Here is a 25928-nt window from a genome sequence, read left to right as displayed (position 1 = left end):
ATTAAATCATGATGCTGTGGGCTCTTCCCTCTCATGTTACTGCTTTTAACATGTAAAGCTGAACCCCAAATCCCTGGCTTTCCCGATTGAGATTTTTTTCCTCAATTGAATTTCACCCTTCATTTCCTCACCTACTTCATCATCATCATTTTATAAATTTCTCCTTTGATCTCCTATTGGTCCATCAATATTTAGCGGAATCTTGCAAATAAGATTCTTTATGATCCATTTTCAAACTGATAACTTGGACAAAATTGATGCAATGACTCTAACATTGCAAAGTCCTCTATAGAATGACAATGAAAATATAATTCTCTTCAATTTTTTGGTAAATGCGCCTGAACCTTGAATCAGCTAGTTGCAGATTTTCTTTGCTGCCTCACTAAGAATCATTTGGCTCCGACAGGCATCAGCTTTATGTAGCAATGTTACAAAATTTTGAGATTTTAAAAATCAAGTCTGTAATTTATCCCATCAGATAAAGCATAAAAATAAGTTTAATTTGACACCTAATTCACTTTCATATCTCAAGTATTTAAAAAGTTATGGCCATTTTCATACTCGGAAATGAGCATCTTGTTCCCTATTGATTTTCTATGGACATAACAAAAAAGCTGTGATCTTGAACAGTCAAAAGCCCATAACTTTCTTAAAAATTAAGAGAACTGAATGAAATTTTCAGTTATCATAGATTGAAGCATTCTGAAACAAATATAAAATAATCTTACTTGGATGACCTGAAATTAAAGCATATAATTAGTTAGTTACCTAATTGTAGCTAATTTCAGACTTCAATTACTAGATCTAAACATCTATCCATTTCTTAATAAATGATTAACATTTTTAAATAGCCTAAATGTCCAAATAATATTCACAAATAATTCACAATAAAACATGATTTTTAAATCTCATTTACATTAATTTATAGGCCAAATGGAAGGAATTTAGTGTTTAATTGCTGTAAATAAATGCCCATTTAAATCAGCTTTCCAGTGGGTCCCTGTGGAACGCGCTGGTTTAGAACGTTCACATTGCGGTAGATTTGTGCCCCAAATGCCGAGAAAAATACTGCGGGATATAATGGGCCCAAATTGAGCTGCTCGCAATATTAAACTTTGTATAAAGGGATCTTTAGAAGCCCTTTTTAATGTAAATATATACAGCCTAACTTCAGCTGTTTGCTTTATGAGACTCTGCGGTTGCTGACGGTCACGGGTTTAGAGATTGATTTTTAAACTACTATAACTATTTTACGAGGCCTTTAAAACTAATAATAGCTTTTGCGACGGGGTCTTCCAGCGATTTTTCGTTAATAATTAACTAGGCTGAACATCTTCGATTTGAACAGCCTAGAGAAAATCGCGTTTTAAACCCGCCCCCTCTAAACGGCGCCAAAATCGCGCACACCCGTAGCGGCAGATTTTCAAAGACGCTTCAGGTAGGCTTTGCAACATACCTACTTTATGTGAGTAAATGTAGAATTGGAGTTTAATGTGGACTATTAGACATAAGCGATATCACTGTTTCTGCAGAAATTTTGCATATTTACAAAATCCCAAGTCTTAATATTGAATCAAATAAAATATTCCACGTTAAATACCTGTACCTACTGTAAAACACAATGCAAGATTACTTTCTCATGATTGTTGGCAAATAATTCCAATTGGAAGTGTGCCTGTGTGGAGAGCATAATAGGATAGGAATGAATCTGGTAGCAAGGAGGCAAACATTGTTCTTCTCCTAATCCTCTGTACTCAATGATTCAATTATATTTTATTGTCACATGTACCTGGGTACAGTGAAATACTTTGTTTTGCATACAACCCAGTAAAATCATTTTTGCAGACTTCACCTAGGCAGTACACAAGTGTCGCCATGTTTTGGCGCAAACAAAGTTAGAAAAGTTCACCGAACCGTCATAAACTTCACTCTCCAGCATGTCCCCCTTTTTTTCTTGGCGCCCCTCCCCTTCCCCCGCCAGGTCGCCCCTTTGTTCTTGGTTTCCCCCCCCCCCCCCCTGCTGTGGCAGCTCTCGGTGGCTCTCTCTGGAAGCCGTCCTTACTCTCCGGCCTTCCTCGCTCTCTGACGGCCCACCTCGCTCTCACAGACCTCTCGCTCTTGATGGTTCCTTGCGGAACCATCCTGTCTTGGTGGCGCAGTCCCGTCGATGCCGTTGGCTCAGGGCCGAGTTCGTAGTCATGGTGGACAAGCTGGGGTGGGGGGGTCCCCTCTCCTCAGTGAGCGAGTCCTCGGTCTGCAGCAGGTGAGCTGGGCCTGCTGGAGTGCTTTGCCCCAGCTCGCCAAACTTGGCTCCATACTCTTCAGCAGAGTTCTCGGACCAGCATCTATATAAGCTGCAGGGAAATGTCAAAGTACTTGAAGATTTACACCAGTTTTGCATCAATTTTACAGCAAGCCAATGAGACAAACCAGGAAACCTTTCTGAGTTTACTAGCAATATTTTAAAACAGAGGAATGAGGATATACCCCAAGTGGAGGAAATTGTAGGCTGTTGCTTCTCTTATCAGTGGGGTCTAAAAGTATAATGCTACGTTGCAATGCAATACGTAGTGCAGGCTCGAAGGGCCGAATGGCCTACTCCTGCACCTATTTTCTATACTGCAATGTTAATTAGAGGGGTTCCAAGGAATATTTTATGGGAGGAATGTAAGAGCAGTGGAGAGGTTCAAGGAAGAAATTCATGAGTTTAAACCTTGATAATGAAAGGCACACTAAAGTGGCACTGACTAAACTTTGGGAAGGTTAAGAGTTCAGGCATGGAGGAGTACACATACCTCGGAAGGTAATAGGATCAGAGGATATTGAAGAGCTCAGGGAGCTGATGCCATTGAGCAGTGTGTAAACTAACTTTCAAGATTATTATAGCAAAAATCATTTAATGAGAAGCTCTAAAATATTTAAGTCTGCTTGATTGGAATCTTGATTAATCCATGAATATGTTAACATTACTAGAATTAAGGACTGGTCATAAATTGTCATAATAACACTTAATTACAATTGTTTAATACCATTAGCTTATCTGTAGTGTTTGATCTATACACAGAGGAAATGCATGCTGAAGTCTGCTATGCTGAGTGTTTATTACAGAGAGCTGCTCTGACTTTCTTACAGGTAATTATATGTTGGGCTAGGGAAAGGGAATGGAAGATTGCATCTTCTACTTGTCAAATCATTTCATATTAAATTGGATGTAATTACCGAAATGTTGATTTTGAGCTGAAATAGTTTTATTTATAGCACAGTCCTGTGACATAACTGGCATTTCAACCATATGTATTGCACAAATTAAATGACAATTCAGTACATGAGCTATAAACATCATGGTATAACCAGGGCATTCAGTCCCTATTCATTAGAAACTTGCAACATGGCTTTGGGAACTTGCCAGTTATATTTTTAAAGATCTGAATTAGAAATAGGATTTGCTTCTTCCAAGGAAAAAATAATATTCTGAAAAGAACAACTCACGGATATCTGACATAATTAATTACCTATTAGTTCTCGGATGGGGATTAGGATATCTATTTGTTTTTCCATCACATCCATTGCAAGTCACTTATGAAAACAAACTGCGTCAACTCTTAATATTTTACTATAGCATCTGCAGTCTCTTGTGTCTGCAGCAAATCTTACTTTGTTTTATAAAAATCCTCACTCCTATCCATTTCTATAAAAGACACATGGGAGAAATTTAACTTGGTCATGAATATTAAGTGCACAAAAGTTTAGGCTACCTTTACCATTACACATTTGGTCCCAATTCAACAGTTTTTTTAACTTAATGTGACAATAGGGAAAGAGGATGGTAAATCACACTACCGGGGGTGGTGGTGGGTGCAGATACGATAGTGGCACTTAAGAGACATTTGGATTGGTACACAGATATTCAGGGAATGGAAGGATATGGATTATGTGCAGATAAGAGTTGGTCTCGGCATCATGGTTGTTACAGACATTGTGGGCCAAAGAGCCTGTTCCTGTGCTGCACTGTTGCATGTTATATGTAAGGGTGAAATTCTGATGGGTTGAATGATTTTATTGTATTATCTTGCTTTAAAATGCAAATAACTCTTGTTACCTGCATTTTAATGAATCATGGTATCCATTATTGCTGATTGGTTGCTATAACCAAGAGGGGGGGGGGGGGGAGGGTAAATATGTACAGTATTGGAAAACAGCCAATAAATGTACACTAAACAAGACACACAATGAACAGGAAAGGTAAACACAGACTTAGACATGACTTACTCAACCACCTCACGGTCACTCCGTGAACAATGAACCCAGTCCTTGTTCCTTACACGAACAGATGCCTCCGTTACAACACATTTTGTCCGCTACAGCTGAAATCTGTTATGAAGTGGTCCATTATAACGAGGGTGGACTGTGATGCTCTATTTCCCATGCTAAAATTAATTTCCTCACACTTAATTGCTCTAAGTTGTCTTAAATGTCCAGAGGCATATAATGCAAAAGTGTCATAGCACTAAAATGCACTGAATGTTTCTGAAACATTCAAAAATTTAAAAAATCAAATCAAACCCAAAACAAATTTTAAAACCTCATCCAGACTTTGTTTCATTGGTAAGATTAATAATGCTTTTCATAACTGATATTGCAGAGAAAAGTTGGGACTGTTGATTTTGCTCCACATTGACTGACAGCTAATTCTAGGTTTCTACACATGTTCACACAAAGGTGGACATCTAGAGATTTGTGACAGTATAATATTGCTGGGCAAATAACTGCTCTCTATTTGTGTATTTGTTATGGGATTGAGAGCATGATTGAGGATTTAAATGGTCTACATTTATACTTTGCACCTCCTGATCACTCTGTGCCAGGTAAGAAAAGGCAAAACAGATCTTTACCCGTGGTTAACCACAAGGGAATGGGTTTGGATACGTGGGTAAATGTTTTTATTGTAAAAAATGTTTTCGAAATACTGCTAATAATTATTTAAAAAATCCCTAAAAACCTCAATTGATTTTTAATATGGATATTGAAGATATTTAAAAATATTTAGAGAAGTCTTTTAAAGTGTGTTAGAGTTTGAGCTTTATTTCAAGTTTTTAAGTTTTGGCTTTAATTTGATTCTCAACTTTTTAAAATGTGAATCTCTCACCAACATTCTGAAATATACAATGCATTTTGGTTCTTAAGCTTTTTTTGACAGTCCCAGTTCAGTTAGGAGCGGTGGCTTAGCTGATGTTGAGGAGCTCCTTTTTGTGGCTGATATTTATTTTGGCCATCTCTGATAATCCCATTATGACGTGGAAAGTATTGTAGTTGTGTATTCATTTCCAAAAATTGCTCCCGGCCTTTTCTGGAGATTGTTTCAGTGGTTGACACTAACCACAAAATCTGACCTAAAACATTTTAACATTCCAGCTTGTTGTTGTTAGCTCAGCAAATGCCACCTCTCTGTGCCTAAAGAAATAAAAAATGAGCAGTTTTGTTTTGCCAATAACAAATCACAAAGGCTATCTTTCTTAACTATCCAATCATATACAGTACTGCAGATATACTTTAACAAATGTTTTAATTTCAGGATGAGAACATGATTGGCTTCATCAAAGGTGGCATCAAAGTAAGAAATAGTTACCAGACATACAAGTAAGTTGGGCAGAGCTCTAAGATAATGGCTGATCATTGTTGCTGTGTTTTGTCTTTGTGTGAGGATAACTAATTAAAATTATTAAATGCAAAAGATCTGCCTTCTCTAACTTACCTTTGCAATTTCTATCCAACATTATTCACCTTTTGAAAATTTTTGTTTGAATCAAAAGTTAGTGAACGGGATCAAAATTAAGGTCACCAGTCTTGGTATCAGAGTTAAACCAATTAGAAATACAGTCAGTAAACATTTCCAACAAAGACCACTGGGTTGGATCATGTGGAATATTTAAAATGGGGGTCAACACATTTTTATCAGGCAACATGAAAATAAGACAAGTAAATAAAATTGAAGCTAGCTGATCTAATTGAAGATGAAGTAGACTTGAAAGGCTGGTCGGCCTATCTCTTTAATTACTTAACCACATTTGAAACATTCTTAAATTGAACTGCATTGTTCCATTTTAGACAGTTTGCATGGAGCCTGCACCTATGTACAGTATGAAAGTCAATGCGTTTAAAATTAAATGCTTCATGGAAAAGGGAACTGTGCTCCCGGGCCTCTAATAATGTTACCAAGTCACTAAGAATGATTCTACAGCAACTTGGCATTGACATATCATTTTCCACCTCTCTTGTAAGAAAATGCTTGGTTTGCAATTTTCAGCAGAGTATAACTCATAACATGGGGGCTGATGCAGGCATAAAAGATCAATATTGAATCATAATTATTCCTCCAGATATTACGGAATTAATTTACTGTTGTGCTTGGAATGCTTCCCTATTACTTTTATGAAAAATCTCTTGAAAATGTTAATTTAATACAATTTTTAAATGATCAATCAATCCATCGCCCTCCATTTTCTTAAATGTGTACTGTATAGAGCAGTCATAACCCTCCTCAGATTTATGTCTAATACTGTTGTGATTAGACTTGGGGTTAATTATAAGTCAATAGTTTATTAGTTTATGAAAGATAATTCCATTTTGATTGAATTAACATCATACAGATAAACATGAAATCTCTCTTTTAATCTTGAAAGATAAAAAATCCCCATTAAACAAGCAAATCTTATCTGCCCTTATCAGGCTTGTTCATGAGAATCTCCATCTGGGAGTCACATTCGGCACCATATCCATGATATAAATGAGTATATGTATACACACACACACACACACTGAACTTTTTTTCTTTCTTGTTTATTATATTGTTTACAGTGTACTATGTTTACATATTATGTTGTGCAAGTAAGAATTTCATTGTTCTATCTGGGACATATGATATTAAAACACTTGACTCTTGATAGGGTTTCATAAATGAACTGTGTCATTACAAATAATTTCAACATTTCATTTTTAAAAAGAGCTGAGATACAATATTAAATATGTATTTATCAATAAGAATAGCTTAATTACCATGCATTCTGTCCAAAAAATACTGATTTGGTTGTTGATTTTTTAAATTATTTAAAGGGAGCTTCTCAATATTGTGCAGTCATCCAGCTACACTAAAGGAGAGAATTATAGCCATTTGGAAGGAGGTGTTCAACTTGGAATTGGAGCTTTTAATCTAGTGAGTAAAGGCAATCTATTAAATTCAGTTATTTTTTTAGCACCTTGACATGCCCTTTCTCTAAACAAGTTGGTTTGGTCTTTCTTCCCCCAGTCTCCACATTATCTGATATTTAAACATAAATTGTCTGCTCCTAATTCTCTGCTATTGTTGCAATTGTAAATAATGGCTGTGAGAATTGAGAGATCAATCTGAGGATGACTGGAGGTGAACTTGTTCTTCGCTCAAATTAGGCACGGAGCATAATATGCATCCCACTGATTGACGATTTTGCACTACTGGCAATAGGGCAACTTCATCCCATTGGCCCTCCGGTTTCTTATAACCCTCTGTGCCAAAACACCAATAATCCAATTGGATTGGGTTGGGGCCAGAGGGTTACTGCACTGTATCCTTGCAATAATCAAATTCTGCAGTATAAAAAAAATACAATAGTGAATTGAAATTGTATCATTGGATATGGTCATTAATTTGGTTGTGAGTTGAAAAAACATATTTTTAATACTATTATTGATATTTTCGTCCTCAAAACAACTTTTAAAGAACCTTCTCTTATTTTTGTGCTAAATTGCCCAGAAATTCAATACCATTATTTCTTTCTTTCAGTGTGTTGCAATTGAAAAGCTTTGTTTTCCATGTAAAATGTAATAACAATTATTTCTGGGTCATGTCATGTTTCTGAAAAAAATTGACTGTTTACTTCGGCATTTTCTGCATCTGGGATGCATAGAATATCATCTCAAGGAGAAATCCTTTTTTGATCACTTTGTCTGAGAGGCACCTGTCATCAGACTGTCCTGGAACCACAGGATTTTAAAGGTGTAGGTTCAAATTGGGAAACCTGAGAAGTAATGAATTTACATAATCCTTTAGGCTCTACTGTATTAAATCATCTCCTTGTCAACAACTCTTGGTCGCCTAATGGCTCTTTGACATGCTCTCACCCAAACCCTGTGATCCCTTCCACATTTGCTACTTGCAGTCATATAGCTGTACAGCATGAAAACGGGCCCTTCGGCCCATCTCAGTCATGCCTATGAAGTTGCCTAACCAAAATAGTCCCACTTGCCTGCGTCTGACCCATACCCTCCAAACCTTTCCTGCCCATGTGCTTGCCCAAGTATTTTTTAAATGTCATAATTTAGTTTTTAGTTTAGTTTAGGGGATTAGGCATGGAAACGGGCCCTTCAGCCCACCGAGTCCACGGTGACCTGTTCACACTAGTTCTATGCTGTCCCACTTTCTCATCCATTCCCTACTCACTAGGGGCAATTTGCAGAGGCCGATTAACCTATGTTTAAGAAAGAACTGCAGATGCTGGAAAAATCGAAGGTAGATAAAAATGCTGGAGAAACTCAGCTGGTGAGGCAGTATCTATGGAGCGAATGAATAGGTGATGTTTCGGGTCGAGACCCTTCTTCAGACAGAAGAAAGGATGAGGCAGAGACAGTGGGCTGTGGGAGAGCTGGGAAAGGGAGGGGAAGGAGGGAGAATGCACGGACTACTTGAAATTGGAGAAGTCAATGTTCATACCGCTGGGGTGTAATGAGGTGTTGCTCCTCCAATTTGTGGTGGGACTTACTCTGGCCATGGAGGAGGCCCAGGAAAGAAAGGTCGGATTTGGAATGGGAGGGGGAGTTGAAGTGCTGAGCCACCGGGAAATCAGGTTGGTTTATGCGAACTATGCGGAGGTGTTGGGCGAAGCGATCGCCAAGCCTGCGCTTGGTCTCACCGATGTAGAGCAGTTGACACCTAGAGCAGTGGATGCAATAAATGAGGTTGGAAGAGGTGCAGGTGAACCTCTGCCTCGCGTGGAAAGACTGCTTGGGTCTTTGGATGGAGTCGAGGGGAGAGGTAAAGCGATAAGTGTAGCATTTCCTGCGGTTGGACAGTGGACAGTGGTGGGATCCCGTTGGAGGTGGCGAAAATGTCGGAGGATTATCTGTTGTATGTGACGGCTGGTAGGGTGGAAGGTGAGGACTAGGGGGACTCTGTCCTTGTTACGAGTGGGGGGGGGGGGGATGGGGAGTGAGAGCGGAGCTGCGGGATATAGGGAACCTGTTTTTCCAGGACAGTCTGATGACAGGTGCCTCTCGGACAAAGTGATCAAAAAAGGACTTTTCCTTGAGATGATATTCTATGCATCCCAGATGCAGAAAATGCCGAAGTAAACAGTCATTTTTTTTCAGAAACATGACATGATCCAGAAATGATTGTTATTACATTTTACACGGAAAACAATGGTTTTCAATTGCAAAACACTGAAAGAAGATCGGACCTTTCTGTCCTGGGCCTCCTCCATGGCCAGAGTGAGTCCCACCGCAAATTGGAGGAGCAGCACCTCATATTTCGCTTGGGTAGTTTACACCCCAGCCATATGAACATTGACTTCTTCAATTTCAAAGTCCTTGCTTTCTCCCTCCTTCCTCTCCCCTTCCCAGCTCTCCCACAGCCTACTGTCTCCGCATCTTCCTTTCTTCTTCCTGCCCCCCCTCCCCACTCCTACATCAGTCTGAAGAAGGGTCTCGACCCGAAAAGTCACCTATTCCTTCGCTCCATAGATGCTGCCTCACCCGCTGAGTTTCTCCAGCATTTCTGTCTACCTTTAATCTTCTAGTACCTCGCATGTGGCTATCAATGATACAAATATCCCTGCCACAGGCCCAGCATTTTCTTCCCTAGCTTCCCACAACATCCTAGGGTACACTTAATCAAATCCCAGGAAAGTGTCTACCATTTAGAATCTCCATCACCTCCTCTACTTGTCCTGAGTCTTCGTGAAGCTCGAGAGCAAACTTCACACAGACACCTGCGGATGTCAGGATTAATCACATGTTGCTGCATCAGCTTTTCTACCTGTGCCACAATGCTACTCACCAGAAATGTGTGTGCAGAAGAACATTTTGAGAACCTGAATGCTCAAAATTTCCCTTCCATGGAATGAAGTAACCGTCACCATGGGTTTGGGCTAGATTTGCGTATAATAGTGAGGAGCATGCTTACTGTAACCCCCCCTCTCATAATTTGCAGCCTGGAGTTCTGATAAGATACTGATAGACAATAGACAATAGGTGCATGAGTAGGCCATTTGACCCATCGAGCCAGCACCGCCATTCAATGTGATCATGGTTGATCATCCCCAATCAGTACCCCGTTCCTGCCTTCTCCCCATATCCCCCGACTCCGCTATTTTTAAGAGCCCTATCTCGCTCTCTCTTGAAAGCATCCAGAGAACCTGCCTCTACCACCCTCTGAGGCAGAATTCCACAGACTCACCACTCCCTGTGAGAAAAAGTGTTTCCTCGTCTCCGTTCTAAATGGATTACTCCTTATTCTTAAACTGTGGCCCCTGGTTCTGGACTCCCCCAACATCGGGAACATGTTTCCTGCCTCTAACGCGTCTAATCCCTTAACATTCTTATATGTTTCAATATAAATCCCTCTCATCCTTCTAAACTCCAGAGTGTACAAGCCCAGCTGCTTCATTCCCTCAGCATATGACAGTCCCGCCATCCCGGGAATTAACCTTATAAACCTATGCTGCACTCTCTCAATAGCAAGAATGTCCTTCCTCAAATTAAGGGACCAAAACTGCACACAATACTTCAGGTGTGGTTTCACTAGAGCTCTGTACAACTGCAGAAGGACCTCTTTGCTCCTATATTCAAATCCTCATGTTATAAAGGCCAACATGCCATTCGCTTTCTTCACTGCCTGCTGTACCTGCATGGTTACTTTCATAGACTGATGTACAAAGACCCCCAGATCCCGTTGTACTTCCCCTTTTCCCAACTTGACGGCATTTAGATAGTAATCTGCCTTCCTGTTTTTGCTACCAAAGTGGATAACCTCACATTTATCCACATTAAACTTCATCTGCCATGCATCTGCCCACTCCCCCAACCTGTCAAATTCACCCTGCATTCTCATAGCATCTTCTTCACAGTTCCCACCCAGCTTTGTGTCATCTGCAAATTTGCTAATGTTACTTTGAATCCCTTCATCCAAATCTTTTATGTATATTTTAAATAGCTGCGGTCCAAGCACCGTGCCTTGTGGTACCCCACTAGTCACTGCCTGTCATTCTGAAAGGGACCCGTTAATCACTACTCTTTGTTTCCTGTCTGCCAACCACTTCTCTATCCATGACAACACTCTACCCCCAATACCATGTGCCCTAATTTTTCCCACTAATCTCCTATGTGGGACCTTATCAAATGCTTTCTGAAAGTCCAGGTACACTACATCCACTGGCTCTCCCTTGTCCATTTTCCTAGTTACATCTTCAAAAAATTCCAGAAGATTAGTCAAGCATGATTTCCCCTTCTTAAATCCATGCTGACTTGGACCGATCCTGTTACTGCTATCAAAATGTGCGGCTATCTCATCTTTTATAATTGACTCCAGCATCTTCCCCACCACCGATGTCAGGCTAACTGGTCTATAATTTCCCGATTTCTCTCTCCCGCCTTTCTTAAAAAGTGGGATAACATTAGCTATCCTCCAATCCACAGGAACTGATCCTGAGTCTATAGAACATTGGAAAATTATCACCAATGCATCCACGATTTCTAGAGCCACATCCTTAAGTACCCTGGGATGCAGACCATCAGGCCTGGGGATTTATCAGCCTTCAGTCCCATCAGTCTATCCAACACCATTTCCTGCCTAATGTGGATTTCCTTCAGTTCCTTTGTCACCCCAGATCCTCTGGCCACTACTATATCAGGAAGATTGTTTGTGTCCTCCTTAGTGAAGACATATCCAAAGTACCTGTTCAACCCATCTGCCATTTCCTTGTACCCCATAATACATTCACCTTTTTCAGTCTTCAAGGGTCCAACTTTGGTCTTAACTAATTTTTTCCTCTTCACATACCTAAAGAAGCTTTTACTATCCTGCTCTATATTCTTGGCTAGCTTACCTTTGTACCTCATCTTTTCTCCCCGTATTGTCTTTTTGGTTATCTTCTGTTCTTTAAACATTACCCAATCCTCTTGCTTCCCGCTCATCTTTGCTACGTCGTACTACTTCGCTTTAATTTTTATACTGTCCCTGATGTCCCTTGTCAGCTATAGTCTTCCCTTTCTCCCCTTGAAATCTTTCTTCCTCCTAGGAATGAACTGATCCTGCACCTTCTGTATTATTCCTAGAAACACCTGCCGTTTTTGTTCCACAGTCATCCCTGCTAGTGTATCTTTCCAGTCAACTTTGGTCAGCTCCTCCCTCATGGCCCCATAGTCCCCATTATTCAACTGCAACATGGACACCTCCCATCTACTCTTCCCCCTCTCCAAATGTAGATTAAACCTGACCATGTTATGGTCACTGCCTCCTAATGGCTCATTAACCTCGAGGTCCTTTATCAAATCCGGTTCATTACATAACACTAAATCCAGAATTGCCTTCTCCCTGGTAGTCTCCAATACAAGCTGTTCAAAGAATCCATCGCAAAGGCACTCTACAAAGTCCCTTTCTTGGGGTCCAGTGCCAACCTGATTTTCCCAGTCTACCTGCATGTTGAAATCTCCCATAACAACCACATCATTACTTTTACTACATGCCAATTTTAACTCCTGATTCAACTTGCGCCCTTTGTCCAGGCTACTGTTTGGGGGCCTGTAGATTAGTCCCATTAGGGTCTTTTTACCCTTTCAATTCCATAGTTCTATCCATACTGACTCCACATCTGCTGTTTCAATGTCTCCCCTTGCAAGGGACTGAAGCTCGTCCACTTTATTCCTTATACTTCGCACATTCATGTACAGCACTTTGACCTCCGTATTCACTTCCCCCCAGTGCCCCAACACGGTCCTTTAGGTGCTGATGCTGGACGCACTTGCCACAGTTGTAGCAGTCAGAAGCTCCATCTGTGTCCCATGAGCCCCGACATGTGTTCACCGTGTTCCATCCTCTCTCATTTTATGTGTAACCTCCTCTCCGAAGACTCTCGAGCCAAAGACTCACAAGCACTTCCCTCACAAACACTTCCCTCACTTGCCGTCTTGCTTATATTGACTGATAAATTGCCTAATTTAACAATTTACCAATTTACAAACCAAATTACTCAGTTTTAAACTGTTTTCCCACTCTGACTCACTTCTAACTCTCCTCCCACTCGGGCTAGAGCCAATCAGTGCTTTCTCCGGCTTCTCTTTATTGCTGTTGCTTCTAAATCCACGGGAGCTCTGAGTTGATTGATTGGATCTTCGATGGAGGTAGATTTGCCTTTATCACTGGCAATGCCATCATGTACAACTGTTCATCATCAATCATCGTGCTATTGTCCATGTTGCTGCCACCACCTGCCATGTGATGGAGAGCTGCAGTCGTTAATGACACTTGCTTCATTGTTTTTTTTGTTTCTCAATCTTTGGCTCAGCATTTTATATGTTAGTTGCCAATTCAATTCCAGGGGAGTTGACAATTGGACAACTGAAAGCTGCCAGTTTTCTTAGTGTGGGCCATCAAAATTGGAGTATATTTTTAAAATTCTGCATTTTTAATTTTAATTGCTCTATATAAATTCTGTTCCTTGGTATTACTATCAAATGGTTTACGTAAAAAAAAATTTTTTCCTGAATTTTTTAGACCATATCTTTATTGCCAACAAGGATTCTTCGACTTTTAGAATTTGTTGGATTTTCTGGAAATAAGGTAAGAACAAATAGTTAATGGTTGGAATAAAATGGAAAAGGTTTTGTTTTATTTTGTAGTATAATACTGCAGTGCCAGCTCAGAAATATACTCAAATCAGGTCAAGTCAGTTTATTGTTTAATGCACAAGTATAGTGATGTTCAGGTACATTGAAAATCTTGCCGAATGACCTATCTATCAGTGACTGAACGACCTGACTGAAGGAACCAGTGATGTCTGGTGTGGTGTAAATTGGGTTATTTCATGCTGCTTATCTGGGGTACATTTACAATGGATTGGCATTTTCACACTATGTTAGAGAAGTTCTAATAAACCTATTATATCTCAAAAACCTGCTGTTCTCAGCATTTTATGAGAATTTACTATCTTCCCATCATCTCCCTCCTCACTTGGTTTCACCAATCGCCTATTAGCTCCTGCCTCATCCCTCCCTCTCACCTATTTACCCAGGCAATCTCCCCTCGGCTGCAGGGTCTTGGCCTGAAATGCTGGCTTCCCTTTGCTCCAAAACGTGCTGCTTGACACGCTGAGCTCCTCCAGCAGTTTGTTTATTGCTCCAGTTTCCAGCAACTGCAGTCTCCCTTGTGTCTTCAATTAATGAAAGACATGTCAGATTAATTTCCGTTGCTGATTTCAGCAGCTTTTTCACAACGTATATTTTGGTGATGGACCATCTCTATTATGTTCATCTCTATGAAGCTTTCAATCTTTTAAGTACTTTTGTACATCGCTGTCCTGTGAACTCTAAGGACACACTGTTCAAATCCTAGCTTTGAAAAGCTGTCACATTTTACAAATTAGCTTCAATGCGAGTTTAACATTGGGTTGGCTTCATGTGATTTTTAACATGGTAAAGAGAGTCTTGTGCAAATATCAACATTTATCATCTGATTTTTGGGAGCTTTTACAAACATCAAAATTAAGACTGCTCCACCTTTGTGCAACCAATGATATATAGTTATTTGTGTTTGACAATTATGAATGATTCATTTAAAAAGAAAGAAAGACAGAGAAAGGTGAGGTGTTGTATTTTGGGAAGTCTAACATGGGCAGGACCTACACAGTGAATGGTAGGGTTCGAGGGAGTGTTGTGGAGCAGAGAGATCTAGGAGTGCAGGAACATAGTTCCTTGAAGGTGGAGTTGCAAGTAGATAGGGTGGTCAAAAAGGATTTTGGCACATTGGCTTTCATCAGTCAGAGTTTTGAGTATAGAAGTTGGGAGGTCATGTTGCAGTTATATAAGATGTATAGTGAGGTCGCATTTAGAGTGTTGTGTTCAGTTCTGGGCACCATATTAGAGGAAAGATGTTGTCAAGCTGGAAAGGGTACAGTGAAGATTTACGAGGATGTTTCCAGGACTTGAGGATCTAGGCTATAAGGAGAGGTTGAGTAGTCTGGCAATCTATTCCTGGAAGCTGGAGTATGGGATAATCTTATAGAGGTGTATAAAATCATGAGAGGAATAGATTGAGTAGTTGCATAGTCTCTTACCCAGAGTAGGAAAATTGGGGACCAGAGGTCAAAAATTTAAGGTGAAGAGGAAAAGATTTAAAAATAATCTGAGGGGTAACCTTTTCACACAAAGGGTGGTGGGTGAATGGAACTAGCTGCCAGAGGAGGTAGTTGATATCATGGCAGATTATTATATCATTCAAGGAATTGCTCCCTCTTGCCTCCATGAGGAGACACTTTACGCATGAAAGCTCTCCATGAGACTTTCAAAGCCATCGAAAGATAAATCTTCCCAAACACAGTCTCTTGATTAATAGTTTCTTTATTGTCGAAGTAAAACAGTAAGATATTCATCCAAACTCCTTGTTGTTAGGTACATCTTAGTGTTACCGTAATTAAAACTCCAGCATATGGCTTTGACATGTTAGAAAACTCTAACCATGTTAGAAAGCTCCGAATGGTAGAAAGATATTCCTTCCCACCATGCTTCCTCCGAACTAACTAAAATTACGCTTCTCCCCAGAATCCCAGCAGCAAACAGGCCTCCGACTACGTAATAAATCCCACCCACATAATTACAGGCAGACAAAATTTAAAACCAAATACCATAATTTATGACGCACAAAATTAAGCCAAATGGCCCCTACATTTGAGGCAGGGACTATCGCATTGTTTAAGAAACGGTTAGGCAGGTACATGGATAGGACAAATTTGGAGGGATATGGGCCAAACGTAGGCAGATGGGATTAGTGTAGCTGGGACATGTTGGCCGGTGTGGACAAGTAGGGTCAAAGGGCCTGTTTCCACAGTCTAACTAATTGCTTTTTTCATGGCACTTCAGAGCATCTCAAACTTTACAAGCAGTGAAATATGTTTGAATTTTTTTACAAACTGTCCAAGCAGTAAAATATGTTTGAAGTTTTTTCATTGGTTATTACAGTGTAATCTTAGATAGGTAAACATTAAAATGTTTTGAAATATTGCATCCTTTTGGAACAGAATAATTTTTAATAAAATGGATTGAGATATTTAATTTGCTGAAATTCACTTTCCATTAGTGTCATCTCACACACCCACTGGGATTGTTGCCAAAAGGGTCACAGAAAGTAATACTAATAATGATAAAATATATCTGTGGGTGTATGCCATATAACAAACTGAAATTTGAACTAAAATAAATTGTTTAAAGCTCTAATATCATTTAACATTTCAACAAAAAAAAAACTAATTTGGTGTAGAAATGCTGAGAATTTAATCTCTTGTACTAAAGAGACTGCTGTCTTTAGGAATACGGTCTGGAACAACTACAGGAAGGAGCGTCCACTGAAAACTTTCGGGCTCTTCTTTGTACAATGCTGCTTCTATGTTATCACACATTCATGAGTTTTGTACTAGGTGAGTTCTGCTTGTATCTTGATTACTACGTGCAGTTATTTTTAGATTTCTACAAATTTTCAGTGTTAGTAACCATATTTATTTATCACAAAAGTGGTACATTTATGTTTAATGAGAAAGAAAATGTTAGTAATGGAGAAAAAAAAATTGTTCAAGTATCATTTTGGTCAGGAATGTTTCCTCTGAGCTACATCGAACACCTCCTGGAGGGAAGCTCAGAAAACTACTTAAAGAGTCTGAAATATAACTCAGAAAAAAAAATGTAGCTCAGAAAATTGATGTTCATATCAAACCATCTTTTCAGTAAGTTTAGTATTTTTCACACAAATTACATGATAATTTTGAATAAAAGTAATTCATTGTTTCCTTCCAATTCATACACTATCTCTGCTTGGAAATGCATTGTTCCTCCCTCCTTGTCATGGAGAGTACTCGCATAATAAAGACTGTTGTGATTCTACAAAGTAACTTGCTGCCATCTTCTCCAAGGCATTTAGGTTTGGTCTTGCCACCGATGCTCACATCCCATAAAAACATGTTTTAGAAGTGCTTCAGAATGTTTTGACGTTGATGTATTGATAAAAATAGGGCTGTTGAGCCAAAACCAAAGAGGCCAACATCAGGCAACGCCATTGTAGTTGGAGACTCCATTGTGAGAGGTACGGACAGGGATTTCTGCGGCAACAGACGGGATTCGAGGATGGTGTGCTGCCTTCCTGGTGCCAGGATCTAGGATGTCACGGGCAGAGTGCAGAAAATCCTCAAGGGCGAAGGTGAACAGCCGGAAGTGGTAGTGCGTGTCGGCACAAATGATGTCGGAAAGAAGGGGATGAATATTCTGCAACGTGATTTTAGAGAGCTCGGAAAAATGCTGAGAAGCAGGACCTCCAGGGTGGTTATCTCCAGTTTGCTTCCAGTTCCTCGTGCTGGCGAGAGCAGGAACAGGGAGATACGGGACCTGAATGTGTGGCTGAGGAACTGGTGCAGGGGGCAGGGATTTAGATTCTTAGATCACTGGGATCTGTTTTGGAGTAAGGGGGAATGAACAAAAGGGACGGATTGCATCCTAACAGGTGGGGGCCCAGCATTCTGGCAAGCAGGTTTGCCTGCTACACGGGTGGTTTTAAACTGAATAAGGGGGGTGGGGTGTCAAATGGGATAGTCGAGGATGGAGTTAAAGGAAAATAGAGTAAAGGGATAGTTAATGGCCCCAGAATTAATGGGAAAGGAAGCTCACAAAGGGATAGGAGAGTATGGCCAAGTGGAGTAGGGATCGATGTGAAAGGTGAGATACGTAAGGAATTAAAAATATTGTATATGAATGCGCGAAGTATAAGAAGTAAAGTGGATGAGCTTGAGGCTCAGCTAGAGGTTGGTAGATATGACATTGTGGGGATTACTGAGACGTGGCTGCAGGAGGATCGGGCCTGGGAACTTAATATTCAGGGTTATACATCCTATAGAAAGGACAGGCAGGTGGGCAGATGAGGGGGGGTAGCTCTTCTGGTGAGGGATGGAATTCAGTCCCTTGCAAGGGAAGACATCGGGACTGACGAGGTAGAGTCACTGTGGATTGAGTTGAGGAATTGTAAAGGTAAGAAGACACTAATTGGTGTTATCTACAGACCCCCAAATAGTAGCCCGGATATAGGGTGTAAGTTGCAGCAGGAGTTAAAACTGACATGTAACAAAGGTAATGTCACTATGGTGATGGGGGATTTCAATATGCAGGTAGACTGGGAAAATCAGGTTGGTTCAGGACCCCAAGAAAGAGAGTTTGTAGAATGCCTCCGAGATGGATTCTTAGAGCAGCTTGTAATGGAGCCGACCAGAGAAAAGGCAATTCTGGATTTAGTGTTGTCCAATGAACCAGATATGATAAGAGAACTCGAGGTAAAGAAACCGCTTGGAGGTAGTGATCATAATATGATTAGTTTTAATTTGAGAAGGAGAAGGTTAAATCGGAAGTGTCAGTGATGCAGTTGAACAAAGGGGACTATGAAGGCATGAGAGGGGAGCTGGCCAAGGTAGACTGGAAAGGGATCCTAGCAGGAATGATGGTGGAACAGCAATGGCAGGAATTTCTGGGCATAAGCCGGAAGACGCAGGATCATTTCATTCCAAAAAGGAAGAAAGATTCCAAGGGGAGTAGGAGGCAACCGTGGCTGACAAGAGAAGTTAGGGATAGAATAAAACTAAAAGAAAAGATGTATAACACAGCAAAGAGTAGCCGGAAGCCAGAGGATTGGGAAACTTTCATAGGACAACAGAAGGAAACAAAACGGGCAATACGGGCTGAAAAGATGAAGTACGAAGTGAAGCTGGCCAGGAATATAAAGAAGGACAATAAAAGCTTCTTTAGATATCTTAAGGGAAAAATAGTAGCAAAGTCAAATGTGGGTCTCTTGAAGGCAGACACGGGTGAAATTATTATGGGCAACAAGGAAATGACAGAAGAGTTGAATAGGTACTTCGGATCTGTCTTCACTAAGGAAGACACAAACAATCTCCCAGATGTACTGGAGGATAGAGGATCTAAGGGGGTAGAGGAACTGAAAGACATTTTCATTAGGCGAGAAATAGTATTGGGTAGGCTAATGGGACTGAAGGATGATAAATCCCCTGGGCCTGATGGTCTGCATCCCAGGATCATCAGGGAGGTGACTCTAGAAATAGTGGACGCATTGGTGATCATTTTCCAATGTTCAATAGATTCAGGATCAGTTCCAGTGGATTGGAGGATAGCTAATGTTATCCCACTTTTCAAGAAAGGAGCGAGAGAAAACAGGGAATTACAGACCAGTTAGCCTGACTTCGGTGGTGAGAAAGATGCTGTAGTCAATTATTAAAGAGGTAATAATGGGGCATTTGGATAGTAGTAAAAGGATTAGTCCAATACAACATGGATTTATGAAAGGGAAATCATGCTTGACTAATCTTCTGGAATTTTTTGAGGATGTGACAAGTAAAATGGATGAAGGGGTGCCAGTGGATGTAGTGTATCTAGACTTTCAGAAAGCCTTTGATAAGGTCCCGCACGGGAGACTGGTGATTAAAATTAGAGCACATGGTATTGGTGGTAGGGGGTTGACATGGATAGAAAGTTTGTTGGCAGACCGGAAGCAAAGAGTAGGAGTGAACGGGTCCTTTTCAGAATGGCAGGCAGTGGCGAGTGGAGTGCCGCAAGGCTCGGTGTTGGGGCCGCAACTGTTTACCACATATATTAATGAGGGAATTAGGATCAACACTAGCAAGTTTGCGGATGACACAAAGCTGGGTGGCAGTGTGAACTGTGAAGAGGATGTTAGGAGGTAGCAGGGTGACCTGGACAGATTGAGTGAGTGGGCAGATGCGTGGCAGATGCAGTATGATATAGATAAATGTGAGGTTATCCACTTTGGCGACAAAAACAAGGGGGCAGATTATTATCTCAATGGGGTTATGTTAGGTAAGGGGGAGGTGCAGCGAGACCTGGGCGTCTTTGTACACCGGTCACTGAAAGTTGGCTTACATGTACAGCAGGTAGTGAAGAAAGCTAATGGAATGTTGGCCTTCATAACAAGAGGATTTCAGTATAGGAGTAAAGAGGTTCTGCAGTTTTATAGGGCTCTGGTGAGACCACATCTGGAGTATTGTGTACAGTTTTGGTCTCCTAATTTGAGGAAGGACATCCTTGTGATTGGCGCAGTGCAGCGTAGATTCACGAGATTGATCCCTGGGATGGCGGGACTGTCATATGAGGAAAGATTGAAAAGACTAGGCTTATATTCACTGGAGTTTAGAAGGATGAGGGGGATATTATAGAAAGATATAACATTATAAAAGGACTGGACAAGCTAGATGCAGGAAAAATGTTCCCAATGTGGGGCAAGTGAATGTTGAAGAGAAAAAGATGAGTTAAAACAAATGTAGGTCCCTTGTAGTCAGAAACAGGTGAATTGATCATGGGGAACAAGGACATGGCAGACCAATTGAATAACTACTTTGGTTCTGTCTTCACTAGAAAGACGTAAATAATCTGCCGGAAATAGCAGGGGACCGGGGGTCAAATGAGATGGAGGAACTGAGTGAAATCCAGGTTAGCCGGGAAGTGGTGTTAGGTAAATTGAATGGATTAAAGGCCGATGAATCCCCAGGGCCAGATAGGCTGCATCCCAGAGTACTTAAGGAAGTAACCCCATAAATAGTGGATGCATTAGTGATAATTTTTCAAAACTCTTTAGATGTATATATAAAAGGTTTTCTTCCCATCTTTCTTTTAAAAAATTTAGGCCTAGTTCCTCTTCCCAGTCTCTTCTAATTGCTTCTGACGATGGGATTTCTATATTTAGAAGGGTATTGTACAAATATGATGTTAAGTTGTTTGACTTTGAATTTCTATTCATACATTCGTCTAGTATATCTGGCAGCAAAGTTTGGTAGTCTTGGGTATATGTTTTCAGATAGTCTCGAATTTGAAGATATCTGAAATATTGATTACCTTTCTATGGAAGATTTAAAAAATGAAAAATGTGACTATAGAAACCTGTATGTAACATTTTTAATTTTGTTTCTGAGATTTCATCTTAAAAGTAAATCTAATATTTTAACATCCTGACGTAATTCTAAACAGGCACAGGTGAAGGTGATGTTGATGATGCACAACGATTACTGTTGCCCTTTCTTAAACGATATCCAAAGGTAGGAATTCTAAGAGGCATAAATATTTTTTTGTATAATATTAATATAAGCATTGGTGTGATTATTAAGTTTAAAATGTGTTTCTCTATCTATTCCTATAGGGTGCTATCTTCCTGTTTTTTGCGGGAAGAATTGAAGAAATCAGAGGCAATATTGATGCAGTAAGTGGTAAATAATTGGATAAAAAATGGTAAAACAGCCAACTTGCCAATGTAATTTGCCTAGCAACAAGGCAGGGTAGATTGCTTAGATGATACAATTATACAATTGCAATTATACAATTTATTTATTGTCATTTGAACCTCAAATGAAGTTCAAACGAAATTTGGTTTCTGCAGTCGTACAACAAGTAAAGAACCAAGACACACAACCAACACAATTTACACAAACGTCCATCGCAGTGAATCTCCTCCTCACTGCGATGAAAGGCAAAGTCTTGTCTCTCCCCTGTGTTCCATTCTTCTCCCGATGTTAAAGCCCCCGGCGGGCGATGGCAAGTCCCGCGGCCGTTAAGGTCGCATTGGGCGATGTAAGGCCCCGCTCTGGGTCTTAATGTTGGGAGCCCCCGGCGGGCGATGGCAAGTCCCGCAGCTGTTAAAGCCGCGCCGGGCGATGTAAGGCCCTGCTCCGAGTCATTTTCAACTCCGCAACACGGGCGGGAGAAGTTACGTTGCGGGAGCTCCGAAAAGCAGTCTCCCACCAGGAACGCGCGTGCTCCCGATGTCACCGTCCACCGGACCTACGGCTGGAGCCTCCGAAGTTTCGGAGTCGGGTCACAGCCGCGCACCACCACAGCTCTCCACGCTCCGGTTGGAGGCCGTTCCACGGTGCTAGGCCCCAACGACAACGGAGACCCGACAGGGAAAAGGTCGGGTCACCCGTACAGGGAAGAGATTTAAAAGTTTCCCCCACATATACACAGCTAAAAACAATATAAAAACCACAACAAACTATACATTCAACGGGACAGAAATTAAAAAAAGACAGACGGACTGCAGAGGCCGCTGCAACGTCTGTCGCACCGCCCCCAAAGCACAGGGCACATTTGATTTTTATTCTATGATTTAATGAATTTCATCCTTAATAAATGACTATCAACTATTTATGTGTTGCAAAGAGAAATTACTGTTGGTCTTTAAGTGAAGTCACTAACTGGATTGAGCAATGCAAATAAATACAACACATTTTATTTGATTAATTTGGAAAACTTTAGTAAAACTTAGTAAATCACAATTATGTGCACATCTATTCTGGTCTTTTGTTAGCATTATCAGAGAATAACTGGCATATTTCATTGGGACCCCATGAATCAAGCTGAATTTGACTCACTCCCATGGCCCCCTGTTGGATATCGAAGATGGAAAAAAAAACAATTCCCTGAACCCATTCAGTGTCCAGTAAAATACACAAGGACTTGGCAGCGATTAGGCATCAGGCATTTAACCTCTGTAATCTAACCAACAGTAAGTTGGGCTGGATGCAGACCCTTGCTCCTGTCAAAGCTGTCACATGTCTTTGCAACAGTTTATGAATGATACTCAGGCACATTTAACAACTTAAGAATAGTTTAAGTAAATATTAAAAACGCTAATGAATTAAAAAAATAATTAAAGCCATGTTAAAATAGTAATATAAATATAACTGAAGTTGCCTTTTACTATTAATCTGCTGGAAGTCTCATACAAATCAATGGGGATCACAGATCCTGCACCAGTGCTGGTTGGTAGAGTATAGGACAAGCGGATTTACCAGCCTCGTGCATGGACCACACAGAGTTCAGTGACAGAGCCAAGGGACAAATGGACTGGTATATAGAAACATAGAAAATAGGCGCAGAAGTAGCCCATTCGGCCCTTTGAGCCAGCACCATTCAATATGATCATGGCTGATCATCCAAAATCAGTACCCGGTTCCTGCTTCCCCCCCCCCTCCCCCCAAACCCTTGATTCTGTTAGCCCGAAGAGCTAAATCTAACTCTTGCTTAAAAACGACCAGTGAATTGGCCTCTACTGCCTTCTGCGGCAGAGAATTCCACTGATTCACAACTCTCTGGGTGAAAACGTTTTTCTTCATCTCAGTCCTAAATGGGGAATTTTTTTTGCATCTAGCCTGTCCAATCCTTCAAGAATTTCATATGTTTCCATAAGATCCCTTCTCATCCTTCTAAACTCCAGTAAATACAAGCCCAGTCGACTCATTCTTTCATCATTTCTCAGTCCCGACATCCCAGGAATTAACCTGATGAACCTACCCTACACAGTAGCAAGAATATCCTTCCTCAAATTAGGAGACCAAAACTGCACACAATACTCCAGGTGCGGCATCACCAGGGCCCTGTACAACTGCTGTAGGACATCCTTGCTCCTAAATCCAAATCCTCTCGCAATGAAGGGCAACATGCCATTACCTCGCAATGAAGGCCAACATGCCATTAGCCATCAACCTTATAGCCAGTCCTGGACTTGCCTAATGGGAAATGACTGAATTTGCCAGCCTGGAGATGATGTGATATTACACACCGTGGACTGGTAAAATTATACAACTTCAAATATCAACAATAAAATACTGTCGATTTATGCATCCATTGGGAAATTTGACTCAGATTTTCAGTAGAAATTTCATTCTCAAATTAATTCGGCATAAAGATCTCCCCCCCCCCCCCCCCCCCAGATAACATTTACAGTAGGGTAATTGACAAACTTTGGTACAATTTGATTTTCATTCTCACTAATCTGAAAAGTGGCAGCACTTATATACTTACAAAACAGCCATTACTCACCTCAATTTGCTTAACACCAAAATATTAAAATGATTAACAGTTATACTGTTCTGTGACCTCATACAATCTCATGCTTTTGCGTTGACTGTCTTGCCAACAAAGATTACTCTTGGCATCTGAGCCCCTGGATCATTGTGGGCTGCTGGCAATTTCTGCCAAATCTTACACTAATGCTCACTGCTGCATTAGGAAAAACTCACAAACTCCATTCTCTGGAGAGAAGATTACATTTTTTTTTTTTGCCTACAAGTGCAGGCAGAACATGTACTGCCTTGAAAAATGTTACCATTGTGTAGATTTTTAAGGACTACTCATGTTCTTATTAAAACCTCCCTGGAAACTCCAGCCAGGAGTGCCTGGTAGGTCTCTATGTCCTTCATGTTGAAAAGGACAAGTTTCTTGAGGGGTTTCAGCCTGTCCAGCTCCTTCTAACTCCTCCATAGGAGCACTCCCACCCTGCTCCCATCATTGCAGCATCTATTGATCCTTTGGCACCAACACCCGCACGGTGGCGCAGCGGTAGAGTTGCTGCCTTACAGCGCTTTCAGCGCCAGAGACCCGAGTTCGATCCTGACTACGGGTGCCATCTGTACGGAGTTTGTACATTCTCCCCATGACCGCGTGGGTTTTCTTCAAGATCTTCGTTTTTCTCCCACATTCCAAAAGCGTATAGGTTTGTAGTTTGGTCGGTATGGTATAAATGTAAAATTGTCCCTAGTGTGTGTGGATGGTGTTAAAGTGTGTTAATATGCGGGGATCTCCGGTCGGCGTGGACTCGGTGGGCTGAAGTACCTGTTTTCACGCTGTATCTCTAAACGAAACTAAACATCCAGTAGATAGAAGTGTTGCTTAGTGTGCCATGTCACTTAGATCTCCCTGAAACTATCACACCTATGGTGATACATTTTTAAATGGTGAGAACTTGTAACATGTCAATGGGGAATGTGTTATGTACAGAAACCTGACAATACTGCTCTGTAAACCACAATGTTCTTGCTCATTATGCAACTTGAACTGACAATGTTGGGGTGACATACAGTGCTGTTTAAATGCCAAAAGAAAATGTTGTGGAGTTATTTCTCAACATATCTGTTTTGCTTTGTACAGCCTATTCAGATTTGTATAAATTATGTCATTGATTGTCTTGGCTACATATCACATTTTGCCGACTACAAGCAAGATTGAATAGTGATATTCCACATAATTCCCATCCCTGACAAACTTATTACTCCTGCATAACGGTTTATGAGTATTTTTTTATACAGTCCTTATATATATAAAGAGGCTCTCTTTCTTTCTCCCTACCTACCAAGAACTAATTTACATCCAGGTTCATTCAAAAGCATTAAACAATTCTGAATAAAAAGTACACAATCCTGACAATGGAATGGAAGAAAACTTATTGCGCAGGAAATATAGTGTACAAAATTGAATAGCTTATCTAAAATTGAAGCTAACTTTAGTTTTGATATATTTATCCTTTGTTGCATTGATACTTCAGGCTATTTCACGCTTTGAGGAGTGCTGCGAAGCCCAGCAACATTGGAAACAATTTCATCACATGTGCTACTGGGAACTGATGTGGTGTTTTACATTTAAACGTCAGTGGAAGATGGCATATTTCTACGCTGATCTATTGTGTAAAGAAAATTCATGGTCTAAGGTAAGGGTAACGTTAAATGAGAAATTGATCTGAAAATCAATGGACCAGCGGAATGACCTCCAGCATTCAGTGAAAATAATCCAAGTCTATC

General features: G+C 40.6%; 1 protein-coding gene across 1 annotated transcript in view; it reads left to right on the top strand.

Moving 5' to 3' along the window:
• The window catches only part of ttc39a (tetratricopeptide repeat domain 39A), an 83456-nt gene that overhangs the window by 36699 nt on the left and 20829 nt on the right, over positions 1-25928 (top strand). The window contains exons 5-12 of the mRNA XM_033028582.1: positions 3065-3132; positions 5573-5637; positions 7111-7210; positions 13802-13867; positions 16607-16715; positions 21328-21395; positions 21497-21556; positions 25676-25837. Of these exons, the coding sequence (XP_032884473.1) occupies positions 3065-3132; positions 5573-5637; positions 7111-7210; positions 13802-13867; positions 16607-16715; positions 21328-21395; positions 21497-21556; positions 25676-25837 (698 nt within the window). The remainder of the gene's footprint in view (positions 1-3064; positions 3133-5572; positions 5638-7110; positions 7211-13801; positions 13868-16606; positions 16716-21327; positions 21396-21496; positions 21557-25675; positions 25838-25928) is intronic.

This window comes from Amblyraja radiata, chromosome 10 (assembly GCF_010909765.2).
Source record: "Amblyraja radiata isolate CabotCenter1 chromosome 10, sAmbRad1.1.pri, whole genome shotgun sequence".
NCBI classification, from domain to species: domain Eukaryota; kingdom Metazoa; phylum Chordata; class Chondrichthyes; order Rajiformes; family Rajidae; genus Amblyraja; species Amblyraja radiata.
This window is presented reverse-complemented; position numbering and strand designations above follow the sequence as displayed.